Raw genomic sequence first — 12,886 nt, forward strand, 5'->3', positions numbered from 1 at the left:
GCTCATGGTGTTCAGGGCAAGATCCTGGCATGGATAGAGGATTGGCTGACTGGCAGAAGGCAACGAGTGGGGATAAAGGGGTCTTTTTCAGGATGGCAGCCGGTGACTAGTGGTATGCCTCAGGGGTCTGTGCTGGGACCACAACATTTTACAATATACATGAATGATCTGGAAGAAGGTACTGAAGGCACTGTTGCTAAGTTTGCAGATGATACAAAGATCTGTAGAGGTAGTATTGAGGAAGCAAAGGGGCTGCAGAAGGACTTGGACAAGCTAGGAGAGTGGTCAATGAAGTGGCAAATGAAATACAATGTGAAAAAGTGTGAGGTTATGCACTTTGGAAGGAGGAATCTAGGCATAGACTATTTTCTAAATGGGGAAATGCTTCAGAAAGCAGAAACACAAAGGGACTTGGGAGTCCTTGTTCACAATTCTCTTAAGGTTAATGTGCAGGTTTAGTCAGCAATTAAGAAGGCAAATGCAATGTTAGCATTCATGTCAAGAGGGCTAGAATACAAGACCAGGGAAGTACTTCTGAGGCTGTATAAGGCTCTGGTCAGACCCCATTTGGAGTATTGTGAGCAGTTTTGGGCCCGATATCTAAAGAAGGATGTGCTGGTCTTGGAAAGGGTCCAGAGGAGGTTCACAAGAATGATCCCTGGAATGAAGAACTTGTCGTATGAGGAACGTTTGAGGACTCTGGGTCTGTGCTCGTTGGAGTTTCGAAGGATGAGAGGGGATCTTATTGAAACGTGCAAGAAACTGCGAGGCCTGGATGGAGTGGACGTAGAGAGGATGTTTCCACTTGTAGGAAAAACTAGAACCAGAGGACACCATCTCAGATTAAAGGGACGATCCTTCAAAACAGAGATGAGGAATTTCTTCAGCCAGAGGGTGGTGAATCTGTGGAACTCTTTGCCGCAGAAGGCTGTGGAGACCAATTCACTGAGTGTCTTTAAGACAGAGATAGATAGGTTCTTGATTAATAAGGGGATCAGGGGTTATGGGGAGAAGGCAGGAGAATGGGGATGAGAAAATATCAGCCATGATTGAATGACGGAGCAGACTCGATGGGCCAAGTGGCCTAATTCTGCTCCTATGTCTTATGGTCTTAGCAGGCTTTGTAACTGCCTCGAGGAGTTGTGATCCATGCATGAATTATTTATTGTGAATAAATGATAAAACAGCTGATCCTAGTCAAAAAAATCCAAAATATCCTGAGACATACTCCCTCACTTCCAGTGCTGGGCACAGCCCACTTCTCCCTCATCACATGTTCCTGGGATTTCTACCACATCTGAAGATTCTTCCACACATCATAATTCATTTGTTGGTGCTCTTTCAGAATCTGAGCAGACCACCATCTGAGGCTCTTTACAATCCCATTTAAATGTTTCTAATCTCACACAAAGAAACAATTCAATGTTAAATCTACGTACATCTAGTAAATCTTGTCGTTATAGCACTGTATCAGAATACAGTTCAGAAATATTAAATCATTGGAAATCTGAAGTCAAGTAATTCTGAGTGAAAAGTGCGTCTATCTGAATGTTGCACACAAGAGATGATTTCTAGCTGACATATCAAACCATACTGCCACAGTGTGAACACTGCAATTCTTGTTGTCTTATCACTGTTGCTATGAGCAGCAAAGTTCAGTTGGAAGAATGTCAGTGCTGTAATTCATCAGAGTGCAGGATGTAAGTGAAGTCAGAATGATGCAGCATGAACCTTGGCATGCTGTGAGGCCTTGAGAGGGAAGAACAGAAAAGGGCAAAAAATGTCAACACACAAGAGTTGAAAAGCCTGAAACGTACACTAGAATGGAACAAGGCTCGCAGCATCTAAAGAAATAGTTTGCCAATTAAAGATCAGCAGGAAGGAACATTGTGTAGACAATTGTAGACAATCAAAAATTCTGCACAGTAAACAACAGGGATGTGTGATAAAATGTAATCTAACTGAGCTGGTGAACAGAATACTAAGGTATTTTATTCATTTTTCTCTCCTTTTTCTCACTACATATGTCTAGCTGCAGAAATAAATGCAAAAGCAACCCACCAAGGACTCCGTCTCTGATTTTTCATCCTGAATGATCCCCTTCAGTGCCTATTCACAACATTACAGCTAAAATGGGGACTTCATGAGTGCAGCTGATCAAATCAGAATTGTTTGCAGCTGCCCATCATTACATCTCCACACACCTTAAGTGAAATGGAATAGAGTGCTTCTCCAATGGCTCAGTGAGTTCATCTAATAATTAGCTGACTCATACAGGCCAGGATGCCCATTTGGTGGATCACTTGTCTCCTGAAGGAGGGCTCCCACTCCTGATCATCATATGATGATTCCTGCTGGAAAGTGCATGTGTGTGGCTGTCATGTTGCTGTATGTTGTTGGATATCCTATGACACTTGTCAAGGATGTGATGAAGATTTTCGGCGGGAGCAGTGTCCAGGGGCCTGTCGGGAAGGTAAGAATAACTTTAAATACTTACCTTTGCAGCTGCAGGAAGTCGGCCGTGGGGATTTCTGGGAAGATTTGTGAGTACCTGTATATAAGTTGGGCGGTTGCTAAACCCGAGACACTACACTTGTAGTGTCCCCACCCTTTCACCTCCTCTAACCTAAGGGGTTGAGTGAATATCAGGTAAGCTCTTCCTTTTTATTGTTTTATCTAGAGGGGATGGCAGGGAAGGCAGTACAATGTTCCTCCTGCAGAATGTTTGAGGTGAGGGACACCGTCAGTGTCCCTGCTGATTTCATCTGCGGGAAGTGCACCCATCTCCAGCTCCTCAGAAACCGTGTTAGGGAACTGGAGCTGGAGCTGGATGAACTTCGGATCATTCGGGAGGCAGAGGTGGTTATAGATAGAAGCTTCAGGGATGTAGTAACTCCGAAGAATAAAGATAGATGGGTGACGGTGAGAGGGGCTGGGAGGAAGCAGTCAGTACAGGGATCCCCTGTGGTCGTTCACCTTAGGAACGAGTATACTGCTTTGGATACTGTTGGGAGGGGGGACTTACCAGGGGTAATCCATGGGGTGCAGGTCTCTGGCACAGAGTCTGTCCCTGTTGCTCAGAAGGGAAGGGGGGAGAGGAGTAGAGCATTAGCCATTAGAGACTCCATAGTTAGGGGGATAGATAGGAGATTCTGTGGGAACGAGAGAGACTCGCGGTTGGTGTGTTGCCTCCCAGGTGCCAGGGTTCTCGATGTCTCGGATCGTGTTTTCGGGATCCTTAAGGGGGAGGGGGAGCAGCCCCAAGTCGTGGTCCACATAGGTACCAACGACATAGGTAGGAAAAGGGATAGGGATGTAAGGCAGGAATTCAGGGAGCTAGGGTGGAAACTTAGATCTAGGACAAACAGAGTTATTATCTCTGGGTTGTTACCCGTGCCACGTGATAGCGAGACGAGGAATAGGGAGAGAGAGCAGTTGAACACGTGGCTACAGGGTTGGTGCAGGAGGAAGGGTTTCAGATTTCTGGATAATTGGGGCTCATTCTGGGGTCGGTGGGACCTCTACAAACGGGATGGTCTACACCTGGACCAGAGGGGTACCAATATCCTGGGGGGGATACTTGCTAATGCTCTCCGGGAGAGTTCAAACTAGTTCAGCAGGGGATTGGGTACCTGAATTGTAGCTCCAATATACAGGAGGTTGAGAGTAGTGAGGTCATGAGTAAGGTTTCAAAGTTGCAGGAGTGTACCGGCAGACAGGAAGGTGGTTTAAAGTGTGTCTACTTCAATGCCAGGAGCATCCGGAATAAGGTGGGTGAACTTGCGGCATGGGTTGGTACCTGGGACTTCGATGTTGTGGCCATCTCGGAGACATGGATAGAGCAGGGACAGGAATGGTTGTTGCAGGTGCCGGGGTTTAGATGCTTCAGTAAGCTCAGGGAAGATGGTAAAAGAGGGGGAGGGGTGGCATTGTTAGTCAAGGACAGTATTACGGTGGCAGAAAGAACGTTTGATGAGGACTCGTCTACTGAGGTAGTATGGGCTGAAGTTAGAAACAGGACCGGTGAGGTCACCCTGTTAGGGGTTTTCTATAGGCCTCCGAAAAGTTGCAGAGATGTAGAGGAAAGGATTGCAAAGATGATTCTGGATAGGAGCGAAAGTAACAGGGTAGTTGTTATGAGGGACTTTAACTTTCCAAATATTGACCGTAAACACTATCGTTCGAGTACTTTAGATGGGTCCGATTTTGTCCAATGTGTGCAGGAGGGTTTCCTGACGCAGTATGTAGGTAGGCCAATGAGAGGCGAGGCCATATTGGATTTGGTTCTGGGTAATGAACCAGGACAGGTGTTAGATGTGGAGGTAGGTGAGCACTTTGGTGATAGTGACCACAATTCGATTATGTTTACTTTAGTGATGGAAAGGGATAGGTATATACTGCAGGGCAAGAGTTATATCTGTAGGAAATGCAATTTTGATGCGATGAGGCAAGACTTAGGATGCATTGGATGGAGAGGAAAACTGCATGGGATGGGCACAATGGAAAGTGTCCTTGATAAGTATGTACCTGTCAGGCAGGGAGGATGTGGTCGAGCGAGGGAACCGTGGTTTACTAAAGCAGTTGAAACACTTGTCAAGAGGAAGTAGGAGGCTTATATAAAGATGAGACTTGAAGGTTCAGTTAGGGCGCTCGAGAGTTACAAGTTAGCGAGGAAGGACCTAAAGAGAGAGCTATGAAGAGCCAGGAAGGGAAATGAGACGTCTTTGGCAGGTAGGATCAAGGGTAACCCTAAATCTTTCTATAGATATGTCAGGAATAAAAGATTGACTAGGGTAAGAGTAGGGCCAGTCAAGGACAGAAGTGGGAAGTTGTACGTGGAGTCCGAGGAGATAGGAGAGGTGCTAAATAAATATTTTTCGTCAGTATTCACACAGGAAAAGGACAATGTTGTCAAGGAGAATACTGAGATACAGGCTACTAGACTAGAAGAGCTTGAGGTTCATAAGGAGGAGGTGTTAGCAATTCTGGAAAGTGTGAAAGTCCCCTGGGCCGGATGGGATTTATCCTAGGATTCTCTGGGACGCTAGGGAGGAGATTGCTGAGCCTTTGGCTTTGATCTTTAAGTCATCTCTGTCTACAGGAATAGTGCTAGAAGACTGGAGGATAGCAAATGTTGTCCCCTTGTTCAAGAAGGGGAGTAGAGAATCCCGGTAACTATAGACCAGTGAGCCTTACTTCTGTTGTGGGCAAAGTCTTGGAAAGGTTTATAAGAAATAGGATGTATAATCATCTGGAAAGGAATAATTTGATTAGAGATAGTCAAAACGGTTTTTTGTGAAGGGTAGGTCATGCCTCACAAACCTTATTGAGTTATTTGAGAAGGTGACCAAATAGGTGGATGAGGGTGAAGCAGTTGATGTGGTGTATATGATTTGCAGTAAAGCATTTGATAAGGTTCCCCACTATAGGCTATTGCAGAAATACGGAGGCATGGGATTCAGGGTGATTTAGCAGTTTGGATCAGAAATTGGCTAGCTGGAAGAAGACAAAGGGTGGTGGTTGATGGGAAATGTTCAGACTGGAGTCCAGTTACTAGTGGTGTACCACAAGGATCTGTTTTGGGGCCACTGCTGTTTGTCATTTTTATAAATGACCTGGAGGAGGGCGTAGAAGGATGGGTGAGTAAATTTGCAGATGACACGAAAGCCAGTGGAGTTGTGGACAGTGCGGAAGGATGTTACAAGTTACAGAGGGACATAGATAAGCTGCAGCGCTGGGCTGAGAGGTGGCGAATGGAGTTTAATGCAGAAAAGTGTGAGGTGATTCATTTTGGAAGGAATAACAGGAAGACTGAGTACTGGGCTAATGGTAAGATTCTTGGCAGTGTGGATGAGCAGAGAGATCTCGGTGTCCATGTACATAGATCCCTGAAAGTTGCCACCCAGGTTGAGAGGGTTGTTAAGAAGGCGTACGGTGTGTTAGCTTTTATTGGTAGAGGGATTGAGTTTCGGAGCCATGAGGTCATGTTGCAGCTGTACAAACACTGGTGCGGCCGCATTTGGAGTATTGCGTGCAGTTCTGGTCGCCGCATTATAGGAAGGATGTGGAAGCATTGGAAAGGGTGCAGAGGAGATTTACCAGAATGTTGCCTGGTATGGAGGGAAGATCTTATGAAGGAAGGCTGAGGGACTTGAGGCTGTTTTCGTTTGAGCGAAGAAGATTAAGAGGTGACTTAATTGAGGCATACAAGATGATCAGAGGGTTGGATAGGGTGGACAGTGAGAGCCTTTTTCCTCAGATGGTGATGTCCAGCACGAGGGGACATAGCTTTAAATATAGATATAGAGATAGATATAGGACAGATGTCAGAGGTAGGTTCTTTATTCAGAGAGTAGTAAGGGTGTGGAATGCCCTGCCAGCAACAGTAGTGGACTCGCCAACATAAAGGGCATTCAAATGGTCATTGGATAGTCATATGGACGATAAGGGAATAGTGTAGATGGGCTTTAGAGTGGTTTCACAGGTCGGCGCAACATCGAGGGCCGCAGGGCCTGTACTGCGCTGCAATGTTCTATGTTCTAATGCCTACATCGGCAAGGTACCAGAGAGAACAGGATATTATTTTTACTGGAATATTCACAATTTTAACTCTGAATATTGCAATTAAATATCGTTGTGGTTTTCTCAAGCTCACCTCATCCCTGACTGGATCTCCTAACGGTCAGTTCTCAGCAGTGAGAGCAGGCATTCCGATCCTGTTGTGGAAGCAGCTTCCTCCCCATGAGCAACTGTCCATTCTGATGGAATGTTTTGCTGTTGATCTTTACTTTGCTGTCTCAATGTGGCTGACCTCAGTTGGTCAGTGAGTGGAGCCTCTCCAAAGCCCCATTGTATCAGTATACAGTATGCCCCAGTATATCACTACATACTGGGGCTCCAGTATATCACTACACACTGGGGCTCCAGTATATCACTACATACTGGGGCTCCAGTATATCACTACACACTGGGGCTCCAGCTCATGTGCTGGGTCTTTCGAACTTTGTTTTTAAAAATTCAGCGATAAGGCTTGCTACGGTTTTTGAAGATGTTCACAGAAAGAGAGTAACTTTTGACAAGACAGGAAAATACAATGAAGGGCATGAAAATCTAAGGAAACTGGGCAGCACGGTAGCACAAGTGGCTAGCACTGTGGCTTCACAGCACCAGGGTCCCAGGTTCGATTCCCCGCTGGGTCACTATCTGTGCGGAGTCTGCACGTTCTCCCCGTGTCTGCGTGTGTTTCCTCCGGGTGCTCCGGTTTTCTCCCACAGTCCAAAGACGTGCAGGTTAGGTGGATTGGCCATGCTAAATTGCCCTTAGTGTCCAAAATGTTTAGGAGTGGTTATTGGGTCAGGGGGATTGGGTGGAAGTGAGGGCTTAAATGGGTCGGTGCAGACTCCTTCTGCACTGTATGTTCTCTGTTCTAATTGATACTCCAGATTCCTTTCATAAAATAAAGTAATCTCTCCCAAATATTCCCAAAGCTTAATTTGAACAAAAGCTCTCCAACCTGTCACACATCTGAATTTTAGTAGTTGTAATGAACCCCATTTGGAGTATTGTGAACAGTTGTGGGCCCATATCTAAGGAAGGATGTGCTAGCCTCGGAAATGGTCCAGAGGAGGTTCACAAGAATGGTTCCTGGAATGAAGAGCTTGTCGTATGAGGAACGGTTGAGGTCACTGGGTCTGTACTCGTTGGAGTTGAGAAAGATGAGGGGGGGGATCTTATTGAAACTTACAGGAGACTGCGAGGCCTGGATAGAGTGGATGTGGAGAGGATGTTTCCACTTGTAGGAAAAACTGGAACCAGAGAACACAATCTCAGACTAAAGGGACGATCCTTTCAAACAGAGATAAGGAGGAATTTCTGTAGCCAGAGGGTGGTGAATCTATGGAACTCTGGCACAGAAAGCTGTGGAGACCAAATCACTTTGTGTCTTTAAGACAGAAATAGATAGTGTGGTAAACCACTGTGTTCTTATATTTAGGGTTGTACGGTATCCTTGTGCTGCTGGGTGGACAAGATGGCGGTGCCCGGAGGTCCTGGGGATTACAAAATGGCGGCGCCCATGGAACGCACGTTGCGGGGATGGAGCAAGATGGCGGCGCCCATGAAACGCACGTGTTGTGTGGGGGAGAAGATGGCGGCGCCCATTGCTCGCACTACAGGTTCACCTGGGCCCCTGCATACTAGCTCCGCCCAGGAGCCGGGTTATAAATATGCGTGGCCTCCAGCACGCAGCCATTTCGTCAGCTGCTGTGGGAGGCCACACATCTGATACTAATAAAGCCTCAGTTTAGATTCAACTTCGTCTCCAGTCAAATTGATCGTGCCTCAATTTATTAGTATCAGATTCAGAAGATGGACCTCCGGATTAAACCAGATCGCCTGCAGCTGGATCCACACGCAAGTGATGCCAGAAAGGACTTTCAGCACTGGCAAGCTTGTTTTGAAGCATATATCAACGCGGCGCCGACCCCTGTTCCAGAGGCTCAGAAGATTAAAATATTGTACTCCAGACTCAGCTCCAAAGTCTTCCCGCTGATCCAGGAGGTGCCCAATTACGCTGATGCCATGACTCAACTCAAAGAAAATTATGAGCAGAAGACGAACATGCTCTTCGCCAGACACGCGCTCGCAACGCGTACTCAACTACCTAGTGAGTCAATCGAGGACTTCTGCAGGGCTAGTGCGGGACTGTGACTGCCAGGACGTTACAGTTAAGGAGCACTCAGATCTCCTTATGCGGGACGCTTTTGTAACTGGGATTGGGTCTGATGTTATCAGGCAGCTGCTCCTAGAAGGGGCCACGCGCGACCTCGCAGAGACTAAAACAGTAGCGCTTTCCATGACGGTCGCCCTGCGCAATGTCCAGTCCTACGCCCACAACCGCGCGGCGCACTCCTACGCTTTATGGGCCCCACAGGCAGCCGCCCCAGCGGGGGTGCTACAGTGATCTCCGCAGGGCCCCGATGCTATTTTTGCGGCCAGCAAAGACGCCCCCGCCAATGCTGCCCAGCCCGCGCTGCCCTTTGTAAGGCCTGCGGGAATAAGGGCCACCACGCAGCGGTGTGCCAGGCCTACTCAGCGGCTGCGGTCGCCCCCCCCCCGGTCACAGACAATGGGCGCCGCTATCCTACTCACCTCCCCAGGCCATGTGCGAGTAATGGGCGCCGCCATCTTCTCCCCCACACAACACGTGCGTTTCATGGGCGCCGCCATCTTGCTCCATCCCCGCAACGTGCGTTCCATGGGCGCCGCCATTTTGTACTCCCCAGGACCTCCGTGCACCGCCATCTTGTCCACCCAGCAGCACAAGGATACCGTCTCCTTCAGGGACCTGGCACCAGCAGGTTCCACCCCCACACCACCCCTGGCGCCACCCTCCCCTCCCCCGCCGCCCCCATCTGTCCTGATCCACCCATGTTGACGCTACCACCAAGAAAGCACAACAGCGCCTATACTTCCTCAGGAAACTAAGGAAATTCGGCATGTCCACATTAACCCTTACCAACTCTTACAGATGCACCATAGAAAGCATCCTATCGGGCTGCATCACAGCCTGTTATGGCAACTGCTCAGCCCAGGACCGCAAGAAACTTCAGAGAGTCGTGAACACCGCCCAGTCCATCACACGAACCTGCCTCCCATCCATTGACTCCATCTACACCTCCCGCTGGCTGGGGAAAGCGGGCAGCATAATCAAAGATCCCTCCCACCTGGCTTACTCACTCTTCCAACTTCTTCCATCAGGCAGGAGATACAGAAGTCTGAAAACACGCACGAACAGACTCAAAAACAGCTTCTTCCCCACTGTCACCAGACTCCTAAATGACCCTCTTATGGACTGACTTCATTAACACTACACCCCTGTATGCTTCATCCGATGCCAGTGCTTATGTAGTTACATTGTATATGTTGTGTTGCCCTATTATGTATTTTCTTTTATTCCCTTTTCTTCCCATGTATTTAATGATCTGTTGAGCTGCTCGCAGAACAATACTTTTCACTGTACCTTGGTACACGTGACAATAAACAAATCCAATCCAATCCAATCCGAAGAACGAATCTAGTGTCATCCAAACATAGGAGAAACTAACAAGCAGGTGGGGAATATACAGAGTACCAGCTTGTTGCATGCTTCGCTGGACCCTATAAATCCAGATGTGTTCACAAATTGAGCCAAAGTCAGGAATCCCATTGCAATCAAAGGACGTGCTTCAGATGTCAGTGATGTCTTACAGTGACCAAGCAGCAAACATAAGACTCAAAATTGAGATAGCTTAAAAAGTATTTTTTTTAAAAAACAGCATATTTTGGAAATATTACAATTAAATAAAGAAGTAGTTCCCTTAAACTTTACATCCCCCTGACAGATTTAAGGTCTTCCTCGTGATGTAATACAGTAAATGAAGGTTGGAGATAATTTGCTTCATGAAACAGGGAAACTCCAGAAAGTTGAAACTGTGCCAGATCAAGTATCATATTACATGAACCCTGTAAGCCAGCTGCAGTAAAGCTTTTATCTTTCAGCAGCCTTAACAGGCTCTGCTGTAAGCTTGTTTAATTGCACTGAAGCCACTTTGGATAGGTCGGTTCTCAACCTTTGTTGGATGCAGGACTGAAATTTCATAAATTGTCTGTGAAATGGCTTCATATCTGTAACCTGGCCAATATTTAGCCCTCAACCAACTTCACTCTGCAGATTATTTGGCTATTGTCACATTACTGTTTATGAGTCTGTGCTTCGTGCAAATTGGCGGTGGTGTCTCTCATAATACAACAGTGGCTGCACTGCAAAAGTGCCTCACTAGCTGATTAGGATGTCCGAGATCATGAAATATAAATCCAAGTCTTTCTTTCTTAGATTCTAGCTTCACATGATTAATTTTAATGACTGTATCTGATTTAATGAATTTAAAGAACCAAGAACTGTGAGATGCTTCTTCAATTATCTCGTCAGAGTTTCCAAATTTTTCTGTTGACAGAGTAGTTTGGGTTTATTCTTCATGAGAAATAAAAAGAAAAAGGGATTTCAAAATACAGATTTTGTCTTTTCATATTAATTGGCCAGAGAAATATTTGAAAACAAGGAGAAAACAACAAATCATTTGGCCTGTCCCAAAGTTCCCAATTTTCACTGTCAGGTTCTTCTTCAGTAATATGGAAACTGGTGATCAAGAGGAAATTCAGAGCTGGATTATAAGATTCATTTTTGAAAGAAATTGGTTCATTTTCAGTTGAGCAAATTAGATTTCTTGGAACTGCAGATATGTGTGCGAGTTTTGATGTCAGCAAAGTAACTGGGCAAGAATGAAACGTACAATTTATATTACACAGATAAGCCCTGGTGGATGAGCTGTCATCCACTGTCAGTGAGATGGGGGTCATAAAAGTGCAGATAGCTGCAGTAAAGCAGTTGAGAAATTACAGGGTTCTAACATTCTCTGTAAACTTATCAAAGGAAATGCTCACGGCAATGCCCTCATCAATTGTAAACAGACTATTTTTTACATACCCTTGTATTCTTCCACTGGCTGGACCTTTTCTTCCTCTTCCTCCAAAGGTTGATGAGGTTCCTCTTCCTCCAAAGGTTGATGAGGCTTCTCTTCTTCTTCCTCCAAAGGTTGATGAGGCTTCTCTTCTTCTTCTTCCAAAGGTTGATGAGGCTTCTCTTCTTCTTCCTCCAAAGGTTGATGAGACTTCTCTTCTTCTTCCTCCAAAGGTTGATGAGGCTTCTCTCCCTGCAGAGCACCCTCGGTTTCATCAAGTTTTTCAGCTGGTTTCTTGGGTCTCTTCTCTTTCTTAGGTTTTGGCTGCTTTTCTTTCGGCTTTTTCTCCTTTTTTGGTTTCAAGTTTTTACCTTTGGGTTTTTTCTCTTTCTTGGGCTTTGGAGACTTCTCGTTGGTTTTTTTCTCTTTCTTGGGCGTCTTTATTTTGGGCTTCTTCTCTTTTTTGGCCTTTTTGGGTGTCCCTGTCGGGGTTGTCATTTTGGCAGCTGTGACTACAGACACAACACCTGATTCTGCACGCCTCTTTCTTGCTTGTGGAAGAGTTTTTTCTGTGTCTTTTATCTTTCCTGGGGACTCCCTGGGTTTTACTGTTGAAAGAGAAGAATATGAAGTACTGAAGAAAGAAAACGTCAACAGCAGAGATGAAGAAGATAGGCACATAACCTAAATTAGTCTGTAGAACTGTAAAAGTATAATTAAGTAAAATACAGGAAAGCGTATTCCCTGTATTATGATTGAGACACTGAATAAGTAGTTTGGTTTACTCTAAAAATTATGGCACAGAGTATGTGACTGAAAAGGGACAGGAGGAGACAATGGAGACAACCGTAGATCGGAGAGCAGCACTGAAAAATCGTAAAGTGCGAAACATATTGTGTTTGATGCCGTGTACCCTGGAATGCAGAGAGACTTCAGAGGGGAAACAATAGTTTTGCAATCATACGGAAAATTCAGATGTAAATTTTAACTTAAATTCACAGATGTTGATAAAGTATGCAGAGAATTTCCTTCCCCACTGTTTATCCCCATCAAACGATCTTATTTCAGATGCAGGTTACCACCTGTTATTCATCAACAAGATGACTTTAGATTCTAATGCATTATTTCTGAATCCCAGCCCAATACCTCATCAAGGCAATGGAAAAGACCTGAATTGCTCTTCTCAGATAAATGGAGTGTTATTTCTAAAAAGATCAGCTTAAAGCCTGAATGTGCATTCTATGTGCCTCAGCGCAAGACAAGTATTCACACACCCAGTGGTGCACCAACATATTTTTCCTGAAACAGGTTGCTAGCCTGTCAGAGGCTTATAGTTTGAGGGTTGCCACACTGCATCAAGCATGGCTGACAATAGAATTCGTACAGTG

At 45.8% G+C, this 12,886-nt stretch overlaps 1 protein-coding gene across 1 annotated transcript in view; it reads right to left on the bottom strand.

The window, feature by feature from the left end:
• Positions 1-12,886, bottom strand: part of LOC140396897 (inactive carboxypeptidase-like protein X2) — a 118,939-nt gene that overhangs the window by 104,420 nt on the left and 1,633 nt on the right. The window contains exon 2 of the mRNA XM_072485744.1: positions 11,525-12,106. Coding sequence (XP_072341845.1) covers positions 11,525-12,106 — 582 coding nt within the window. The remainder of the gene's footprint in view (positions 1-11,524; positions 12,107-12,886) is intronic.

The sequence above is a fragment of the Scyliorhinus torazame genome, chromosome 20, assembly GCF_047496885.1.
Source record: "Scyliorhinus torazame isolate Kashiwa2021f chromosome 20, sScyTor2.1, whole genome shotgun sequence".
In the NCBI taxonomy this organism is placed as follows: domain Eukaryota; kingdom Metazoa; phylum Chordata; class Chondrichthyes; order Carcharhiniformes; family Scyliorhinidae; genus Scyliorhinus; species Scyliorhinus torazame.